The following is a 19,923-nucleotide window of genomic DNA, read 5'->3' as shown; positions in this document are numbered from 1 at the left end:
ATCTCTGACTCCTTAAGGCCAGGCTGTGAAGCTTAGTGAAAGCTGAACCTTCTGTCCACAGAAGAATGAACACAAATGCCCCAAACGCTCCCAGAAGACCATTAACGGAGCAGCAACACTGTGTGAACTGTCTCAAAGTTCACACAGCCACGTACCACAGTGGCTGTGGGGTGGGAGGTCACGCATTCAACTCGCATGTTGCTGGAACATCAAAACCTAGCAAGTTAATTCCCTAATCTGGAACTATTTGGCCAGAGGTCACCTGAAGCGATCCAATAACCAGGAGCAGAAAACAGCCCTGCTAATTGCTTGACCCCTGCCTTACCACTCTCTAAAACACTCTTCTAGCTACTGCATTTCACAACTCAAAATATGCAAAACTGATCCATCACTCAGCCAGCGGTTCCCACACTGCAGGAAGCAGCTCACGGTGACAGTTCTATACTGTTTCAAAAATGCAGATCATAAAGAAAAGAAAGAAAGAAGACATTAAGACACACATCTACTAGTCCCAAATGCTCAGAAATCACTGATTTTTAAATGTTTTTTAAAAGGAAAGAATCCAGCAGAGGAGGAGGATTGTCATTTCAATATGCAAACCAGTGAAAAAAACATGGATTACAGCCATGGAGCAGCTATGTCTAAGATGTGAATATTTCAGGTGACCCTCTGGCAAGACTAATACGAAACACTACTTAAAGAATGAGTAATAGCTTTTCACTCTCTCCTGCACATCTCAGCTGACCAAAGAACACTCCTTAAGTGCCAGTAAATGATACATTCTCTCTGTTTCTCAGACCAACCCCCTGACAGTCTGAAAGCTTCAAAAGCCTGCGTGTTCCCTCAAGCTGCATGTCAAAGACAGCGTGGTTCAAGAGCACAGTGAGCAAAGCTGGCTGGGAGTGCACCCGAGGCCAGACACGAAGCTGTTTCTCAAATACAAAACAGTTCCTTCGGCTGCTTTTCCACATGAGCAACACAATGTCCTGCTCATTCACCTGCTGAACCTGCCATCAGACCGAAAGGCCAACACCATCAAGCCACACCTGGATTTCTTGTGCTCAGGCTCTCAGGTGATTCATTCCAAGACTGTTGCAGGATGAAGAGGTGGGAAGGGGCAGACTGGGAAAAGGGCACAAGATGTGCTGTTTTTTAGGGAGACATTTCACCTTCTGTTAAAACCTCATTCATTGCTGATGCTTCCTGCCTGTACCATCTCATACTTTATAACAACAGCCTGCACCCACATCCCAATTCTGCTGCAAGCTACTTTATAATATCAAATAAGAGGTGATGCCTTGCTTGTGCACACAGAGAATCAGATTTCAACACAGTGTGAACCAAAGAGTACAAAAGCAAACCCTGAATGCACTTACCTCTTGCTTCAGTGTTAATCTAGCCATGATTTCGCTGTGGTCAATAAGGGACAGCTCATCTACCTCTTCCTCCAGCTGTGACGATTCCAAATTATCTGGTGACTGTGGCTGCCTGTGAAAAAAAGAGGGAAATAACCTTCATTAAATGACAGTAAGTACACAGACACTCTGGAGGTAAACCTTCTGCAAACAAACCCAAATGTCTGGCTCTAATTCTGTTGCTTTGTGCATCTCTTGAAACAGAGGAAGATGAACATTTAGGGCCTGAACACTTGTCTGTCTGCATTTCTGGCAGGATTTTACTATGCCCTGCCTAAGTACACACTTCTATGTCTCCTTAATCCACCAAATTTTTAGTGCACACAAATCTAAGCCCTTCCTCAAATGTATAGAGACTGAACCTACTCTACACATACATATCTTAGTCAGTTCACGACCCATTGTGCTGAGACAAGGGGAGATGACAGGCTCTCATTTTGCAGGAAGGCAGAGCAGAAAGCTCTGACCATTTTTCTGGTGTACATCCCTAACTCTCTTCCTACTTTCTTATGCCTGGACATGTGCTCTCTGTGGCTATGTTTCTAAAAAAAAAATAATATACTTATGTTCTTCATAGCTTTCCCTAGGCACAGGCCAAAATCCCATGCACCAGTCAGTACTTTGAGCTGATAGTGAGCTTTGCAGAGCACTCTTGTGTTGTCTCCTTCACTGCAGGGATTAAAACCCTCAAACCAACTGCAGGGAAATGGGGGAGGGAAGTTGACTGTCACACACAAATCATCGCTGTTCTCTATTTTTGCTTTAGAAATGCAATTGCAGAGCAATCTCGAGCAGCAGGGAAGCACTCACTCCACTCCTCCTGAAGCCCATCTGTTACAGCTTGCACCTCTTCATTTACATAGGCAAATGATAGCTAAGAGCATTAGAAGGGATATAAAGCCTCCTGCTTCGGGGCCTCAGCCAGCCTCTAACTAGCAGGGTTAGGAAGAAATTCCCCTCTGGAAGACTATTCCAAACAGCAGTACTGACTCTTTTCACACGTTTTCCTGGAAGCAGGAGGGAGCAGCCAGTGTCAGTGACAGCACTGCCAATGAGATGGACTGAGGATGACTAACATGGGCTGCACTAACCCCCAGGGGCTCCCTGAGTCCAGCAGGGCAATCTTGCCAGGATTCTCCTTGTCCAGCAGGATCCCACCACTCACTGGCTGTCCAAAAATGTGGGCTTAAAAGTTTAGAGAACACAGAGGAGGTTGAGGGCAGAACAGGCAGGATGGTTTGGCAGAGGGAGTTGGGAGGGCTCTGTACCCTTCAGGCTGGAAGCAGAAGCACCAAGGGAGCCAAGCTCACCTGTCAGCACCATCTTTGCCCTCCTTCCCCATGGCACTGCTGTTCACAGCGGAGTCTTTGGAGTCTTTGACAGAGGGAGATTCCTGCCAAGAGAAAGAAGTTTTTCATTATTACATGGGGTCCTTGAGCCCAGCCAGCCTTGCACTTACAGTCTGCCTGCCTCTAAATGGCCCTTTACTGTAAATTCCTACAGAGCAGTTAAAGACTGATGCAAGTTAATGCCAAATGCCAGGAAAACACAGAAGTTAATCAGACAGGAAATTTGGGACCATCTCTGGAGACTAGTGTAATTAGTACTGTTTGCTTTTAACATTGTGAAATGATGCTGAAAGTTACAACACAAGTTAGCTGTTGTCTTGGATTTTAACCCTCTCGTGACCTTTTATTTTTCCTCCAGCCCTTACTGTCGAAGTACACTTGCCTCCTGCTTTAATCCAAACGGACAGAGCCAGCTCTAAGCTCTCCAGTTTCAGTTCCCCTGCTGATCACAGCCCCCCTGCCTTGGGGGTGGATGCTCACTGGTTCCTACCTCCCTTCTCTCCCATCGGAAGAGGTTTTGTAGTGATGCAACGTTTCCACTCCACAACTCAGGGCTGTGGAAATGAGGCTAATGCAAAAAAGCAGAACCAGCTGAACCTGTGGCTCGGAACAGCAGGTAGAGAGCTCGGAGCAAAGATAGAGCATTTTAAGTGGGCCGTTTATTAAGGAGACAAATAGCCATGAACGGCAAATGGGAATATTAATGGGAGTTCAGAATTATTTAACATCATGCAGAGCGAACCTTGGAAATTCAACCTGGTGAACAGACAGGACTGAAACCACCTACACACTATTCACTCAGCATGGAAAACCCTCTGGTGAGCTTAGGTTTCGTGGTGTCTGAAGGATTTTTCCAGACTATATCTGTAAAGCCCTTTGCTTCAAAGTTGAGAACCCGCTTGCAGCTGCCCAAGAGGATGGGCCTGGCCAGATGTGTCTCCTGAAGGGAAGTGATGGGAGCACTATCTCTTGGCATATTTGACACCAGCATGGATAAATGTCTCGGAGACATCCTGTGGAGGAGATGTGCCTTCCAAGATGAGGGCAGGCAAAAGGATCACCACGGACCTCTGCTGCTGTTTCCTATGACCCAACAGGAAGACGGGACCTCCCTGGAATGGAAAACGCCCTGGCTCCTTTAGGAAATATCTAAGATATGAGGCTTGAAGAAGGGAAGAAAAAGCACGTGAGTACAATGCTAAATCAACAGCTTACTTTCGTATCCAAACAGCAAAGGAAGAAAAATTTTTAGAGCACAAGGCTTTCTGTATTAAAATAGGAAAGGCAAAGCAGTTCCAAGAAGAGACACGGCCCCAGGATGGCACTGGTGAGGGTGCAGCTTTCTGGAAGGGAACCTCAGGCAAGCAGCTCCAAACAGACAGCGAAGCGCAAAGGAAAGAGCGCGGCAAGAAGAGCCATCCCTGCCTCCTGCCAGGGCTCGCTGGAAGCATCGCCTGCTCCCCACCCAAGCCTGCAGCCAGGAGTGGGCAAGCAGAGGGATGGCCAGCAAGGGAGCTGGGGCAGCAGGACGGACACAGGAGCTCCAGGGTGTGCAGAAGAGGCCGGTGCCAAGCGCGTCAGCCCCGGTGTGAACTCAGCATGCACCAGGCAGCCCCTTCCCGGTGTCCGGCCCTCTCCGGGTTACTTACTCCTTCAGAGCGAGGGAGTTCCCCGTTGCTCTGGCCAGAGGAATACAGATTGACATATTCACCCTCACCAGCCTCCTCACTGGCGTTTTCACTCTGAGGGAGACAGGATGAAAGGAAATACGTGATGGTGTCGCCCACCAGCACTGAATGTTAGTGAGAGAACGTGCCCACGGGCCGGGAGCAGAACTGCCCTTGGCAGCTGCTGTCACATAATGGGGAGCCGTTCTCTGTCTCCAACACTGGCCATTGAGGCTGTACCATCCCATTTTCTGGTTCTTGAGGACTGTCCCAAGGGCCCTGAGCTGCAGGAGGACAGCAGCAGGCACTGCTTTGGAAGAGCTGCCAAGGTGCAACGGGCACGTGTGGATTGCAGGGTGCCGGAAGCGGAGCGTTCGGAGCTGGACACACGAGTGCCCGTCCTACCCTCACTGCAGTCCTGTCACTGAATGCAGAACAGCCCTGCAGCCCCGAGGGCATCAAAGGCATCCCCCAAACTACTCTATGAGACCCATCACACCAGAATAAACCAAACCCGAGCGCTTCTGGGGGATAACAAGGACCCAGCGCAAGGAAGATGCAAAGCAAGGTCATGTCCAAAGCGTGAAAACCTGCACATTTACTCTGTAATCAGTGACCCTCTTCCAATCCTGGTGAAGAGGCAGCACTAGAAGGCCCTGTGCTGACAGCTCTAATCCCATCAACTCTCTGCTTCACAGGAGAGGAAAGAGGAACTGTCTTGAAAATGAGGTGTTTAAAAAAGTAGCTGTAATGGACAAACCTGCTCAGTGATCTGCAAACTGACCTGGGACCTCAAACTAGCAGTGTGGGAACAGCATTAGCCTAACTTCACCAACATGTGATACCTGCCACCAAGGGCACAGCTGGAGGTGCTGGGAAGAGGGAAAAGCAGGAATCTGGAGAGAACAACAGGTTTATGCACAGGAGAGACAGAGCTGGACTGCACCCATTGCTCCTGGGGCTCTCCAGAGACTTAGGAGGGAGCAGGGCAGCAACTGCAGGATGGAAACTGTTGTAAGGAGCCTGTGTTTAGAAACTATCAACCTCACAAAACACTTCTTTACCTCCCTCAGCTTTGTATTACAATTGCAGGAAGCTACAGCAACTTCTCCTCTCCCCTTCACCAGCATTTGACATTTTGTGTTTCCTACTCATGTGTTAATGTTTTCTCAAACCTGCTGAGGTTGTTCATTTTTTCTAGCTACCATTTTTATAAGAAATATCTACTCTGCAATTCACACATGCACTTGGAAACCAGACTAGACCACACATAGCATGTATTAATACAAGAGACATTTTCTTTAAAAAAACCCACAACAAAACCAAACAAATAAAGGCAGCCTTGTGTTAAGGTGCATCGTTATCTCTTTGGATGGTCTCACCGAAGGCGTCTGGAGAGAATCAGTGAAAGAGGTTTCAGAAGGAAGGCAGACAGGAGCATTCCCGTTAAAGCTGCTCTCCTGAGAAGAGGAGTTTGGCACATCCACAGAGCTGGGTGACTGGCTGGCTGCGGCGGGCACCGCCAGGTCGGGGCTCGGAGATGGGTGGACGGGCGGAAAAGGCGGGGTGGAGCAGGAGGAGGAGGTAGAAGACAGGAAAGGAGGTATGGAGACTTGGTTGTGAGGCACAAAGTCCTGGGAGTAGGACCTAAACACGGATTTGTACTGCAGGATGCAGGGACGTACAACACAAAAACAAGGAAGAAGGGGAAAGGAAAGAGAGACAGACAAGAGAAAAAGTAATTAGATTGGCAGCAGCGTAGCAGTGACAGCACAAGGCATTTCTAACACAGGCAGCACTATTTTACCATCCACATGCTAGAGCAGGAATTGCTACCTGGGATACATCAGCCAGTTTTTTCAGGAGAGGCATGTTCTGGCACAAACAGCAGCTCAGCTGCTCAACTCACAGAGGGAAAGTGGGCAGCGAGGTGTGACCTGCAGGTATCCAGCCTTTGCTATGCAGGGAAAAGCCTGGGTATCTCAGTACTAATGCAGTGACCCTGAAAATCACCTGAGTGGAGGAAAGGATGTAAAAGCATACAGAAACCAGGACTCTGAGCATGCTGGAAGTATCTAGACAGAGAAAAGTACTCCAAGTGCTTCTTGCTTTTCTGGGATTTTCCGCAGGATCCAAATTTAAGATGCTGTTTGCTCCAGCCCTGTAATTTAGCAGCTACTGTGTCAAGTCTGTTCCAGAACACACAGCTCCCAGGGAGGAGCAGCTGGATACTGCCTTCAAAGTTACACTGAAGGATACAGGGAGATTATGCTGCTACTCCTTCCCATTCGAGAAAAACAGGGAGCAAAAATGATAATTGCCCTCAGGAGCGATGAATTCCTTATCAAACTGATCCTTTAATGCAGTGCCTCGAAGACTCAGCTGAAGAGATGAAAAGAGATCATCTGCGTAAAGCTTTATTTCACTATCTCTCCTAATCATCAGATTACTGTTCAGATAATATTAAACAGGGTGCAGTGGGAATATATTGTGCCAAGAAAAACAAGAGCAACCCTCTGTCTTTTAACATCTGGTGCTAGTAAGATTTGCCATCAGGGTAAGTCCAAAACAAAGCTGACAACCATTAAAGAAAAAAAAAAAGACAGACAATAATGCTAAATCTGCTGGAGAGGAGTTTATTTTAAAACCTGCAGAGCTCAACCACTAGTGAGATCTGTGTCAAAGTCAAGTGGACTGAAGGAAGAGCCACATCATCCAAAAAAACCCACACTGAAACAAAGCTCGGTTGAGTGATCTGCTGCAGAAGGATGGTGCAGTACAGAGCTCTCAAGAAGCACAGACACAACTTGCTCAAACCAGGCTGAAAAGTAACACTGCTGTGATGTAAAAAGAAGGAGAAACAAGGCAGGAATCAGAGAATTCAGGCTACATTTTCTCAGGAGAGCTGAGCTGGTTAAGCAAAGCTTAGTCCATCACCTGAGCCACAGCAGCATCCAGCTCAGCAGTGGCGTTTTTGTTTCTACCTAGGAAAGATGTGAGCATAAAAAACTAAACTGAGAACAGCCTCGGGCCAACAGCCTGGTTGGAAAAAGCTTTTCCACTACAAAGGAAAGGAAATGTAAAGGTCAATGGTTAGACTTTACCTTCAACCACCTTAATCCTTGAGTGGCTGCCCTCCGCTGTGCCTGGAGTCCAGCAGTGCTCTGAGTGTATTCTCAGGGCCCAAAACAAATTGCAGGCCATAATACAGAGGAGGGGAGTGGGATGCTTTGGAAAGAGAGCTTAAAAGACTACTGAAAAATAATTAAAATGCAAATCCCCACCACATGCCTGTGGCTAAAAGGAGACTGGCTTTAGGACAGGCTCCTCTCTCTTCCTGCCCATTTCTTTCCGGATGAGCAGCGCTGGCTCCAGGGACACTGTCAGCTTTTGGAGCTGCCTCAGTAACAATGACAAGTCTAATCTCTGTATTTACTTTCTGCCTGGATAAATGCTCTACATTTATTCATTTTCACTTGCATGGCACAAACCACTAAATCCCTCGTAAGACGCCAGGCTCATGACATCACCTTGGCTCAGCAGATTCATTTATGCCTGCCTGGTATTCCATGATCTCACTGGTGCTGATAGGCCAACTATCACCCCAAGTCCCAGCCTAGACCCCAAACCACCGCTGCCATGGCTCAGGAAGGCGCTCAAAAAACTGCAGTCCTGGTAACAAGACCCTCTGCTCCTGTAAAGGAAATAATTAGCTCCAACAGAAGCTGTGTGCCAGCTCCCCTGGAGCTGGGCTTCCTGCACCCACACGGGACAGGCGGCACACGCTGTCCCTCACTTTGTAGTTGATGGACATCTACCACAGAGGAGTTCCAAGAGGTTTTGTCCCTGACCTGCCGAACCCAAAGGAAAAGCCAGGCTTTTTCAAAGCAGCAGTAGAGCTCACGCAGGGCAAGAGTGAAAGGAAATGAGTGTCCTCAGCCAAGTCACTCTGGGACAGGCAGAGCCCTGCGTGAGGTGCTGGCAGGGTTAGCTCAGGGCAGACTCTGGTGCCCTGCAGCCTGGGCCAGCAGCTCAGAGAGATGAGTTATTGCTTAACATTTGCACAGCTTCTGCCTTGAGGAGTTTCAGAGAAATTAATCCCAATTCAAAGGCAATTTAAACCTAAATATAACATAACATTGCATAAATTTTACAAGTTTAAATGCAGATATGTTAGTATCGACAATGACTATATAATTCATCTCTCCTCAGCCTCATCAATACACCTTTCAGAACAACATCTTGGCATGAGATATGTTGAAAATCCCGGTTTAAGGCTCAGGTACCCAGGAAAATGCATTAATCTTCATTATGTGATCCGTGAACAATCATTTAAGGATGCAGACAGGCTCTCAGCATGCTGTTAACAAAGGGAACAGCCCAGAGAAGCCTTTGGAGCACTGGCATTAATTAGTCAGACTGCTCTCGACTTCCAATTTTGTAGTAAAGTTGCATCTTGTAGAAAGGGAGCCAGGGAGCCCCCTCCTTCCTCCGGAGCCTGCAAGCAGCTCTGGAATTCCAGTTATGCAGCCGTGCTGGGACAAGAGCCAAGACTGAAGCATACTTTTAAAGAGGGGAAAAAAAACCACCCTGCAGTGAAGATGATGTCCATATGGCACCTATTCCTCTGCTCCCCAGTCTGACCCAGCCCAGCCAGCAGCTGCAGCAGGAATTGCAGCAATGGCTTCCATGGGATTTGGGTGTTGCACATCTCTTGGAAGCCCTGCTATCCTCTGAGAGACATACTCTTTTGGGGAGGGGACAGTCCATTCAGCACAAACTGTCACAAGGAAACAAGTAATCCTCTAGTCCTCCCCATAAGAGGCAACAGTTTATCTTGGAAACAAATCAGTGCCTCTTTTAATCTGCTTCTTAGAGGTTTCCTGCAGGGTCAGTCAGGCCTTGGTTATGGCTGTACAGACACAACCTCCTACTCCATGGCTTTGCTTTAAGGGAAGTATTTCAAAATAATCTCTGGGAAAGCTAGAAAAAAGGGTGCAACGGGAATCTTTGGGAAAGGATGCTTTCCTCTATCCAAACTCCGGCCACGCTGCCAGCTCCCACCACAGGACCAGAAGATGATCCCAACCTATGACAGCAAACAGCCAAGACAGGGAGAAGAGAGAGAGATATCTCTCTGCTCTCACCAGTAAAGTGGCTTTTAAAAGGACCTATCTGCCACTTGGGAAGTACTTCCACAAAGCGTGCTTTGAGCTGGGAGCACTCTTGTCTCCTGGGAACAGCAGGAAGCAAACGTGCCCAGCCCTGAACATTTACCACACACTGTGACACACAGAGGTCTCCCAGAGACGGCATCTTTCAACCTTTTCAGTTTGCTGCCTTTGATTTTTTTTGCAACAGTGAATATTTTAGGACAGCTTTCCATCATTAGCAGTCGTGTTACAGGATGTCCCAAAGGTCAACGACATTCTGGCTGTTTATTTGGATTAGATGGCAGGAGATAAGCACTCTAATAGGAAACTTATTTCAAGAGTGATGCTTCTCCACGCTCACTAGGCATGGCTGACCACAGCTAACAGGGAGACAGGGATATATATGCAGGGAGTCACTGGCTGCAAGTTACAACAGTCTCAATCCTAAATCCAAAGCTGAATTCAATTATATGGCTGACAGAGCATCTGCAGTATCAGCAGACACAGTCTTTACCTTTTAAGCATAGCCTTCTCAGTTACCCTATGGATTTCTGCCAAATTAATCTGCCATCCTGCCAGACACTCCCAGATCAGGTAGAGCTTCAGACTTCCAAAACATGAAGCTATCAGAGGAAAAGATCAATCTTTTAGATATCCTCTGCTAATGCTATTAAGAGAATGACATGGCAACATGCCAGAACTGGATGCCCAAATTCTAACAGTACAGAACTATGTTCACAAAATACTGGGTGTTGCACAAAGTCGTTACACCCTAAGAATATAATTGCACAGACAACTATTGGAAAAGACTTCCTATCTCATGACACAATGCTGGGCTTCCAGGTACTTTTGCTAATGAGGAAGGAAATGCTCCTGCAATGAATGGCTGGAAACACAAGCTGCCAACAGAATGGTTTCAAGCACTGCCACAGGAAAGGCAGCAACTCCTCGGGCTGGAATGTTTCTCAGCAAAGCCTCTGACCCAGCTGCTCAACTGACCTCCCTGGTTTAAAGCAATGGTTTGCCCAGCAGAGGGATGGATGGGGTTTGCTGTGTCTCCCGGCTTCTGCACAAGAAAACACAACATCCAAACTTCTCCTTGAGAGGGAGGGATTCCTGTACATCTTTGCAACAAAACAAATAAGGGGGCAGTGGGGGAAGAAAACATTTGTAAGATTTATTAACCATGCTGTCATGCATCTCTCCTTTGAAACTATCAGAAAAATTCAACCTGATTGCACCAACAGTGTCGACTCTTCTTTACCTTGTAGACAATACCATGTTTAGGAAGCAGACCTTGGAAAGGCAGAGCCTGGAGACAGAGACAAGACTCCTAAAAAGCCAGTCACACAAAAACCATGGTGTGTGTGGTCTATGAAGTCAACATGGGACTGTTTAGATAGACCTACACAGAGACCTGTAGTGCTCCAAATACAAGGAAAATGTACAAACCATCAGAGGAAGTGGTTTTCAGAAGCAGGATTCAGTGATGCCAGCAGGCACTATTAATACCAGCACTATTAATACCAGTGTCCAGGCCTGCCGTGGGCAGTGGAAATGAACACAAACACAGAAGGAATGCTAAACAGGAAAGGCAAAACAATACCTAGGACTCAGCAGCTGGTTAAATGGATGCAAATCTTTCCTTTCCCCCTTTCCTCTGCTCCAAGTTAAGGAGCCAAAACCTAAGGACAGAAATGAACAAACACACTACGATTTCCCAGTCCCTGGTTTGATTGAGGCTTCCACCATATGAATGAAAACAGCTCAGTCTCTGCTGAGGGCCAGAGCCTGGCGTGTGCTGCAGACTGGAATTGTGCTACAGGAACAGGAGCAAGGCAGGAAAAACATGGGAAGCACATGTCTGCATTGTGCACGCCTTTAACCACTTATCTGACCCCCCCCTTTTCCTGAACATACGTTAGCACACACACAAGAAAGAGAAACAGTTGCTGTGAATTTTCTGTGAGCTTGCTCAATTTGTTCAAGAATGGTGGGAACAAGTGAGAACAGAAGCGCTGAACTGGAGCTTTCATAAGGAAATCACTTGCGCCTTCTGCTGGAATCTGACAGCCAATTGGTTTCTGGAAAATTACTGGAAATGTTTCTTAATTAAAAAGAAAACATAAGAAAAAACATTTTGAGAAAGGAGAGTTATTTCTCCCCAGTGGAGGATGCAGCCAAATTTCCACTAATGGCACGTACACGTCTCTGAGATACAACTGTTCCTTGTTTCAGTGAGGAAAAGCTTCCACAAGACTTTCTGCAGCCTTTGGAGGAAAATGTGTGGATAGGCAGCAATAGAGCTTGTCGCCGGATGATTTCCTCTATCAGTGCAGGGCTCTCCAGCTGCCAGGAAGTATCAAGATTCCAAGGTCTGATTCCTGCCACTCGGATACCTGCCCACCCACTTCCAGTCAAACAGCACAAGGAGTTGCTAAACCAAGGGACAGTAGCTCTGTGTTCACAAGAAGAAGGGAAGGAGGTGATCAGCTAGAAAAAGACTACTGCCAAGAGTCACCAAGGAGGGTGCTTACTGCACTCCTCCCTTCCCACTGTTTAGTGCTTTCAGAAGAGATGGGAATCCCTAGAATGATCCTTGACAGTACCATCCACTTGTCCCCCAGTGTGGGATTTAACAGCTTAGCTGTGCATGGCATGGGGAATAGGATGCTGCAGTTCCTTAAGACATCAGCCCACACTACCAACACAGCCCTTGCTGGCACAGAGGCCAGACACGAATCAGACTCGGTTAAAAAACAGCTCAACTTGCCAAACCTATGAGGTTTGATCCAGTTGCTCAAGATCTGCCTCTATCCAGTAAAAGCTATTACCTCTGACACAATTTCCTGCAAAGGAGGCAAAAGCACGATTAGTGGGCTCACAGGGCAGGGGTGGCAGCTGGGCTGCAGCAGCCTCTGCAGTGCTGATGGGAGGGAGAGGAGTTGGGGCTCTAGAAGAGAAATTCATGCATTAAAAATTAAAAGATGCTCTGAACAACTTCACCTCTTTCTTTTTTTTTTTGCTTCAAAACAAAACTGTCTGAAAACAGTCTTTTTAAGCCCTGTAAATCAGTAGTAGGGCACTAATCCTTCACCTGAGCACAAAGCTAACAGGATAACATGCAGAACGTGGTGCAGGGTCGGCTTTCCTGTTGCCAGCACAGGAACAGATGGGTTCAGGGCCAGCTCTTCCCTCTGGGATTGACTCCTGCTGTCCATCCCAGGCCAGTCTCCAGGGAAGGAAAAAAGCACAGGGCACTTTGTGAAAATTGGCTACGCTTGGCAAAGCTGCAGGGCATTGCTTGTCCTGGGTCAATGGACAACCATATCGGCTTGAACCTCCTGGTATTGATCCAAGGAGGTTTTTGCTTCCTGTACAGAAAGGATAACGATTCATATGTAGGAGATCTATAATTTTAAAAGATCTGATAGGCACCACTGATATCTGGGCACACAAGAGGCCAACTCCTCAGCTGGCTGTGTCTGGGAGGTGTGCTCTCCCCAGCACTGACTCCCTGGCTGGGGCTGGAGGGAAGGTAATGCTTATTTTTACCAGGTTTGTTGTTCACCCCAGCACTCATTTGAGTGGCTTTTTTCTAGGGAGAGGGGAAAAATGGAGACATGAAAATAACAGCATAACATGTTTAAAGTGTTACTGGTGCAGCTCGTGGCATCCCTTGAGTGAAACCACACAGTCCTTCCAGTCAACGCTGGGAGCAGATTGAAAGAGGGGCCCTGGTCCTTCTCAGTGCTCATGGAGGGTGTCACCCTGGGAAGGATCCAAACCCTCACAGCTGTTTCACATCTCTGTCTCATTAGGGATGGGGGAAATGGGATAAGACATGGTTATGGTATTACATGGGTCAGCTATGATGCATGTAAGGACATTGGTATTTTGCAGCTCAAAGAGACACTGTCATAGTGAAAATCTCATTTTGCCTGTGGAAAAAATAGACCAGCTAGAGACATGAGCAACTATGAGATTATCCTAATTTAAAGGCACTAATGGAAAAATCACCATTTTAAATTCAGCTTATTTCCTTTGTGCATTTGACAGTGCACTGTCTCATTGTTCTCATTGTTCCTCATGCTCCAGCCATTCATTTTCCCCTCACCAAATCCTTGCAAAAACGAGCAAGGATTTTTTTAATGAAGTTTTAACATTTCATAAAATAATACACCCACAATAAAGCAGTCCAGAGTAAGGTGAGAATGGGTCAGAACAATTTAGTAGGTAGTAATCATTTAACCCAAAAAGAACACTTTTTTAAAAAGTGTCCACATATTTTTAGAACGTTATAGAATCATATTTATAGCCTCTCAATTAAAACAAAAATAGTCAAGTGCTTTTACCCAGTCTTGCAGTTCCGTGTTTTGCTTGCAAGGACCACTATCAAATAAGAGAGCTGTAAAATTCAGGGCTTTCACTTCAAATTTTAAAACTGTTTATCACAAATGTATGCAAGCACTAACCTTTCCACCCCTCAGCCTTTTCATCTGTGCAGCAAAGCTATGATACTGCTCTCTCTACAAGTGGAAGCCAAAAGCTTTAATTCATGGCTTGTGAAGTAGCACTACTTGTAAAGCACTTGAATACTTTCGTCTTCTTCGGACCAGCGATTATCACTAATTTTTAAAGAATGAGTAAGTGTTGAAATGGGAAGATAACAGTGGCACAGTGGGAGGATACTGTTTTCAAACATTCAGAATTAAACTAATTGAACACCTCTGAATTTTCTCAAGTCTTGTCTGATAATTTCTTCTCCAGAAGAAGTCTAATTTACTAAACATCCAGGTCACTGTTAAAAAATAGTCTATTCTCAGTTGTCATCACATGGCAATCAGAGCATAACCACGTAGTTTTACATGCAAATGAGCCCCACACTGATGAGCTGGAGGAATCCCATGGTTTGGTTTAATTTCCTTATATTAATACTTTGTTATTACTACCACTTAATTTAAGCAGCTGATCACAGATTTAAGCAGTGCTCTAATACTACTCTTATTTTTATTTAAATCATTCCCAGTTCTTCTTGCTGATCTTTCTTCAGGCTGCTCACAAGTGCTGTAGGAGAGAAAATCCTGCTCATCCATCACCTAATCATACAAGCAAACTGAGCTTGTTTGGGACCACAGAGACATGAAAGGAAGCAAATAGACAAATATGAGATGAAAAATCTGGCAGAGGCCATTTTCTGAAAAAAAAAAATAAAATTTAGGAGCTGGAGCCACTGTTCCATATGTTTGACTAAATCCTTGTATTTTGGGGATGGTATCTTGTTATTTCTCCAAAGGCCAGGCTCACATGGCAGCCTTTAATCAACTCATCCACATCACTGGAATTATGCAAAGGAACAAAAAGACTTTGCAGCTCCAACGTGCAGCCTGGGGAGCATGTAGGTCACAGGAGTGTGTCTGGGCACAGGGTCAGCTCTCCTTCCTCAGTCCCCCACCACAAATGTCCACATGGCCACACACATAAAGTAAGGAAAACCACAGCTCCTCTGGGCTTCATTTAGTGAGATTCACACACCGTTTTTCCCACCTGGCTGGTTATTACTGCACGAGCTCAAAAGCCCCCAAAAGAACCTTCACCTTCTCGTGGGAGGGTAAGCCCAGAGTTTGCACACAAGTGTATCAGCAATAAGAAAACACACACGTGTCACAGTGTGGAGGGAACTCACCGAGTGCACAGGAAAGGAGCTGTGCCGGCTGAGAAAGGAGTTAGAGACTGACATAGTGAGGCCCTGAGTGGCACCGGAGTCCTCGGGGGTGAAGGGCACTTTAGTTTGCTGGACACAGTAGGAGACAGAAGAGAGAGAAGAGGCAGCATAGGAGGCCTGCTGAGGAGGGGGGAGAAAAAGCAAGAGACACAAGACACAGAGAAAGAGAGCACAGAAAAGGCGATGAATAAAGGGTAAGAAACTCTAACTGTAAAACAATGCATATAATGGCTGGCTAAACAAACAGCTATTCATACAGTTCATCAGAGCCAGACACACCAATATGCCTTTCTTGAGCTCAAGGGGCACGGCAGAAATCACAGTTCAAATCTTCTTTGTTTCACAAATCCCTTAAAAATAAACTCCCGCCTCCCCCTTCCAGCTCACCCGTGGACATCTGCTGGGGGGAGAGGTTGTTCCTCACTGCCCTTTTCTCCCCCTGGCATGGGGGGCAGATGCCCAAAGGAGGAACTGGCTCTTGCTTCTGGCTGTTAAACAGCTGATTCTTGCAGACTGCTATTTTTTGTGGCAACCTGCAGACTGGGAACTTGGCCTCCCCAGTGTGAGCTGTGGGCCCTCACTGGTACTGCTACGCCCTGCCATTTCTCAGTTCAATCCAAAATTGTACATCCTTTGCACAAGAGGCAGATATTACACTGTAAGTAACAAATCCTATTAAGAAATTTCTCCTGAATTCCACTACAGCAAGGAGTCTGAGGGAGGCTATGGTATATCCAGGCTTTCTCAGCTCTGACTTGTTGAATATAAAGTACATTTCACAAACAAGATCTGAAGCTCACAAGAAAGGACTTCCTCATTACCATTTTACAGAGGAGTCCATCCAGCAAAACTTGCTACTGCTGGAGCAGCTGATGCCCATTTGATTTGCTATTTCAGAAACTCTCAGGGCAGCAGGAGCAGAGGAACAAGAGTCTGGTGGATTTTACAGTGGTTGTTGAAAAAGCCATCATCTGCTTGCACCTCTTTCCCAACAGAGAGATGAAGGGTGGGAGGCTGCACTTGAAGAAACCTTTGCTTCAGGGGAACTGCAAGCAACACCTTGATAGTATCAGCTTGCAAAAAGACAAGAATGGCCAGCAGGCAAAGCAGTGACATCTTGGCCGCCAGGATAATGATTAAAGAGCAGCAAAGAAATGCTTTGCTTCAGCTGACAAATTCAGAACAGGAGCAGGATTTCCCTTCTGCACAATGGCTGCAGTCAATCTGTGCTTTACACACCCTCACTCGTGACTGTGCAACCCAAGTCACCGCTGGAAATGATCACTAGAGTACAAGTGACAGTGCAAGAGTCACACTGATGGGGACCAGAGACTCTGGAGAGCTGTCTGATCCTCCAGACAGGAGTCCTGTAGACTCTTTAGTGTCCCTGCAAAGCAGTTGGGACACCAGTGTTTAAGGTCTCATCCCCACAAAGAATAATACACAATACTCAGTTCAGCTTAGCCAGAAATGTCACTTTATCATTTTAGGATTCCTACCTGTATCACAGGAATGAAGTTATGCAAATCCCCAAATTAGAGTTCTCGGGTTTCTTTTCCCGTTTAATTAAAAAGTAACACCCCAGGACAGCCAAACTTTAGCACAGATAACATGAAGAAATATTGCAACAGTCACCCTCATGATGGTAAAATCATGGCTCTGTTCCCACCTTTCCTCCCATTTTGTTAATGCCATGGCCAATTTAAGTGAGCTACATCAGCACAAAAGAATTAATTTTTGTTAAATAGAGCAAATCAGATCATTAATATGAACAAAATAGGTTGGAGTTGTTAAAAAAAAAAAAAAGAGAGAGAAAAAAGGAAAACCCTTAAAAAAATGGGACAAAATCCCAGCTCCACTGAGGTCGGAAACAAAACTGCTGCTGCCATCACTGAGGCCAGGATTTCATCCCCCATGTGGAAAATGGCACTTTTTGGGCTGTTAAACCCACCACCCACACACGTGCAGATGTGCCTTTCTGTGCTGGCAGTGTGGGGGGCCAGCAGAACACTGAGAAACAGGTAAAATCCTGAACCACACAAGGGGACTGACACGGAGAAAACACACACGAGTTGAGTAATGGCTACACCAGAGGCCTGTGGCTCTGGCAAAGACGAGCCATGAAAGCAGTTCTTATGTTTAAATACTTATTATTAGTGGCATCTTTGACAACAGTTTCAAAACAGCACTGGGAACAACAGTGCAGCAATCTCTCGAAAATCACACTGCTCAGCGTGTCAAAATCTTCAAAGCAGTTGCCGTTACACAAGCCTGCAGCCTGGCACGGATTCAGCCCTGCCATGTGGAGACTAACGTTTCATTTTTAGGGCATTTTAGGACTTTCGAAGCTTATGGGGAGCGGTCTGGACGCGGGGTTAGAAAGGGGCAAAAAGCACACGATGCAAAACGCCTAAAAACACGTTAACAAGCTGACAAGGAGCGCGACGCAGCAACATCAGTGAGACATCCTCCCACCACTGCAGCCTGCTGGAACCAGGAGCAGGGAGAACGGAGCTGTTCCCAGGAATCTGGTGTCCCTGCCCGGGGCACCACGGGTGTCACTCACCAGCTGCCGCTGTTTCGGTGGGAGAGCAGGAGGAGGTGCCAGGTCTTGAGCAGGGTCTACACTGATAAAGGAGTCGTTGATCCCATAGACTTCCCTGAGGTACTTGTTCTTCTTCTGGTAGATGTGCTCGTTCTGAGGGGTCTGGTAGAACATGGACGGCTGTGGCTCTGAGTAGTCCTCCACAAACTGCATGTAGGCCATCACTGCAATGCAAAGGAAGGTCACACTCTCTGCTCCTGGCTTGCCAGCTCCAGCTGCAACCAGCAGGCAGGGTGCTCATTCTCAGAATAAAATAAGAGTGGGGTCGTGCCACAGTCAGCTGGGCTTTGCTGCAGGCTGGGAGCTCACACAGCTGCATCCACCTTACAGGAAACATCCCATCCCGTGAGCCAGTGCACGACAAACATCATCCCAGGCCACAAACACATCTGGAACAAGTGAGGTCTCCAAACAGCAACTTGAGAAGTCTGATTTACTGCAGCTCAGCCCAAATCCTCATGTAACCCACAGCAACTTTTGAGAACGTTTCTCAGGAGTTAAATGTCCAAAGTCACCAAAAAACCCCAGAATAACGTCAGTCTGCTTTTTAGGAAGCACAAATCATCTTGTACTAAGATGCAACCCTGACAATAAATCTAAAATAATTCCTGTGTCTGTAATAAGTCTCATATCTGTAGTCAGCAAGATTTCTAGAACAAGGAGGCTACAGTGTCTCTCCATTCCGGAAAGCTGATAAAACTGTTATCAGAGAACACCTACCTGTGAGACTGGGTGTCTCTCTCCTTCAGCTATTTAAATGCCACTGCCAGTGCTGGTACAAGACATTTACCTTCCAAAAGTGCCACTGGCTGGGCCTTTCTACCCCCTCATCTCAAATCCAACACACTTTGTTCTCATCCCTTTTTAAAGCAACTCATCATCTCCAGTTCTGAAATCCAATAGATTCAAAAGCTTTTGTGAGAATGTGGTTCAGTAGAAATATTAAATGGGATCAAATCTCACTTAGAGGAACTTTCCACTGGTACAATATCCTTCCAAAATCTATGAAAAAACCCCACACAGGTCAGCCTATGCAGCTCTGACAGAGGATATATCTGCTGCAATATTTTAGCGTTGGAGGGGGAGAGTAATATCCAGTGTCATATAAAGACTACTAGAACCACCCCCTTCCCAGTTATTAAGGATCTGAAGTGTACTGAGTAAATGTAAAATAAAGAAAGAACTCTCTTCCATATACCTGAGAACAGGAGAAACAGACGTATTTAAGTGTCATGGAAAGGACTAACCGAGGCCTTTCTGTAAACACGCTGTCATGCACAAGACACTGTGATCATTCCTCCCTTCCTCCTGATAAACAAGCAGTTGTCACTTTTTGTAAATCTGGTCATTTTTGGTAGCAATTATTCAGCTTCTGCTGGCATTTCAGTTGTGCAGCTGAAACGAATGGATGACTTCAGTGAAAGCTATAAATACAACGAGCACAATGCAGTATTTGCACATAGTGAAGCTGGTTCCCACACTGGCTGCAAGGCCAAGTCCTCTGTTCACCTGCCAACACCCCGGGCCAGCCTTTCAGACAGGATGCAGCCCTGCAAATGTGTCAGCAGGAAGGAGTCACTTTGCACCTGTCTGCTGCACCTTTTTTCAGATTTCCTCTAATATTTTAAACTCCATTTAGAACTGGAGCTAACACAGCTGCCCCTTCCCAAAGAGCCATAGCCCTCCTCCGAAAAACAGAAAAAAGAAAATGGGAGCAGAGGAAATGGGAGCTGATGGATTTCAATCCTGGCCAGTAACACCTGCTGTCCCCATCCTGTGACCCCACACAGTCCTGCCTGTGGACAACCTGCTCGTGTCCTGCAGTACAGCCAGCTCTGCCAAGGCTGCTGGAATTCTGACCTTTAACTCCCCCTGCCACCTGAGCCTGGCTCCCCTTCCTCCCCCAGCCACCCTCCTGCCTTCCCCCCACCACTTCACAGATGTGTCACCACCCTTGCTGGTCGAGACCTCTCCTTCTTGCAGAGGTGTGACAGAGGTTTCAAACTGCA

At 46.5% G+C, this 19,923-nt stretch overlaps 1 protein-coding gene across 6 annotated transcripts in view; it reads right to left on the bottom strand.

Moving 5' to 3' along the window:
* RAPGEF1 (Rap guanine nucleotide exchange factor 1) overlaps positions 1-19,923 on the bottom strand; it is an 86,154-nt gene that overhangs the window by 12,578 nt on the left and 53,653 nt on the right. Inside the window, exons 10-15 of one of the 6 annotated variants that reach the window (XM_064676847.1) lie at positions 17,876-18,078; positions 15,271-15,429; positions 5,814-6,095; positions 4,414-4,506; positions 2,726-2,808; positions 1,377-1,488 (exon numbers count right to left, since the gene is read on the bottom strand). In XM_064676847.1, coding sequence (XP_064532917.1) covers positions 1,377-1,488; positions 2,726-2,808; positions 4,414-4,506; positions 5,814-6,095; positions 15,271-15,429; positions 17,876-18,078 — 932 coding nt within the window. The remainder of the gene's footprint in view (positions 1-1,376; positions 1,489-2,725; positions 2,809-4,413; positions 4,507-5,813; positions 6,096-15,270; positions 15,430-17,875; positions 18,079-19,923) is intronic. The other 5 variants (XM_064676848.1, XM_064676849.1, XM_064676850.1 and 2 more) reach the window with 5 other exon arrangements.

Source organism: Pseudopipra pipra, chromosome 20 (genome assembly GCF_036250125.1).
Source record: "Pseudopipra pipra isolate bDixPip1 chromosome 20, bDixPip1.hap1, whole genome shotgun sequence".
NCBI classification, from domain to species: domain Eukaryota; kingdom Metazoa; phylum Chordata; class Aves; order Passeriformes; family Pipridae; genus Pseudopipra; species Pseudopipra pipra.
This window is presented reverse-complemented; position numbering and strand designations above follow the sequence as displayed.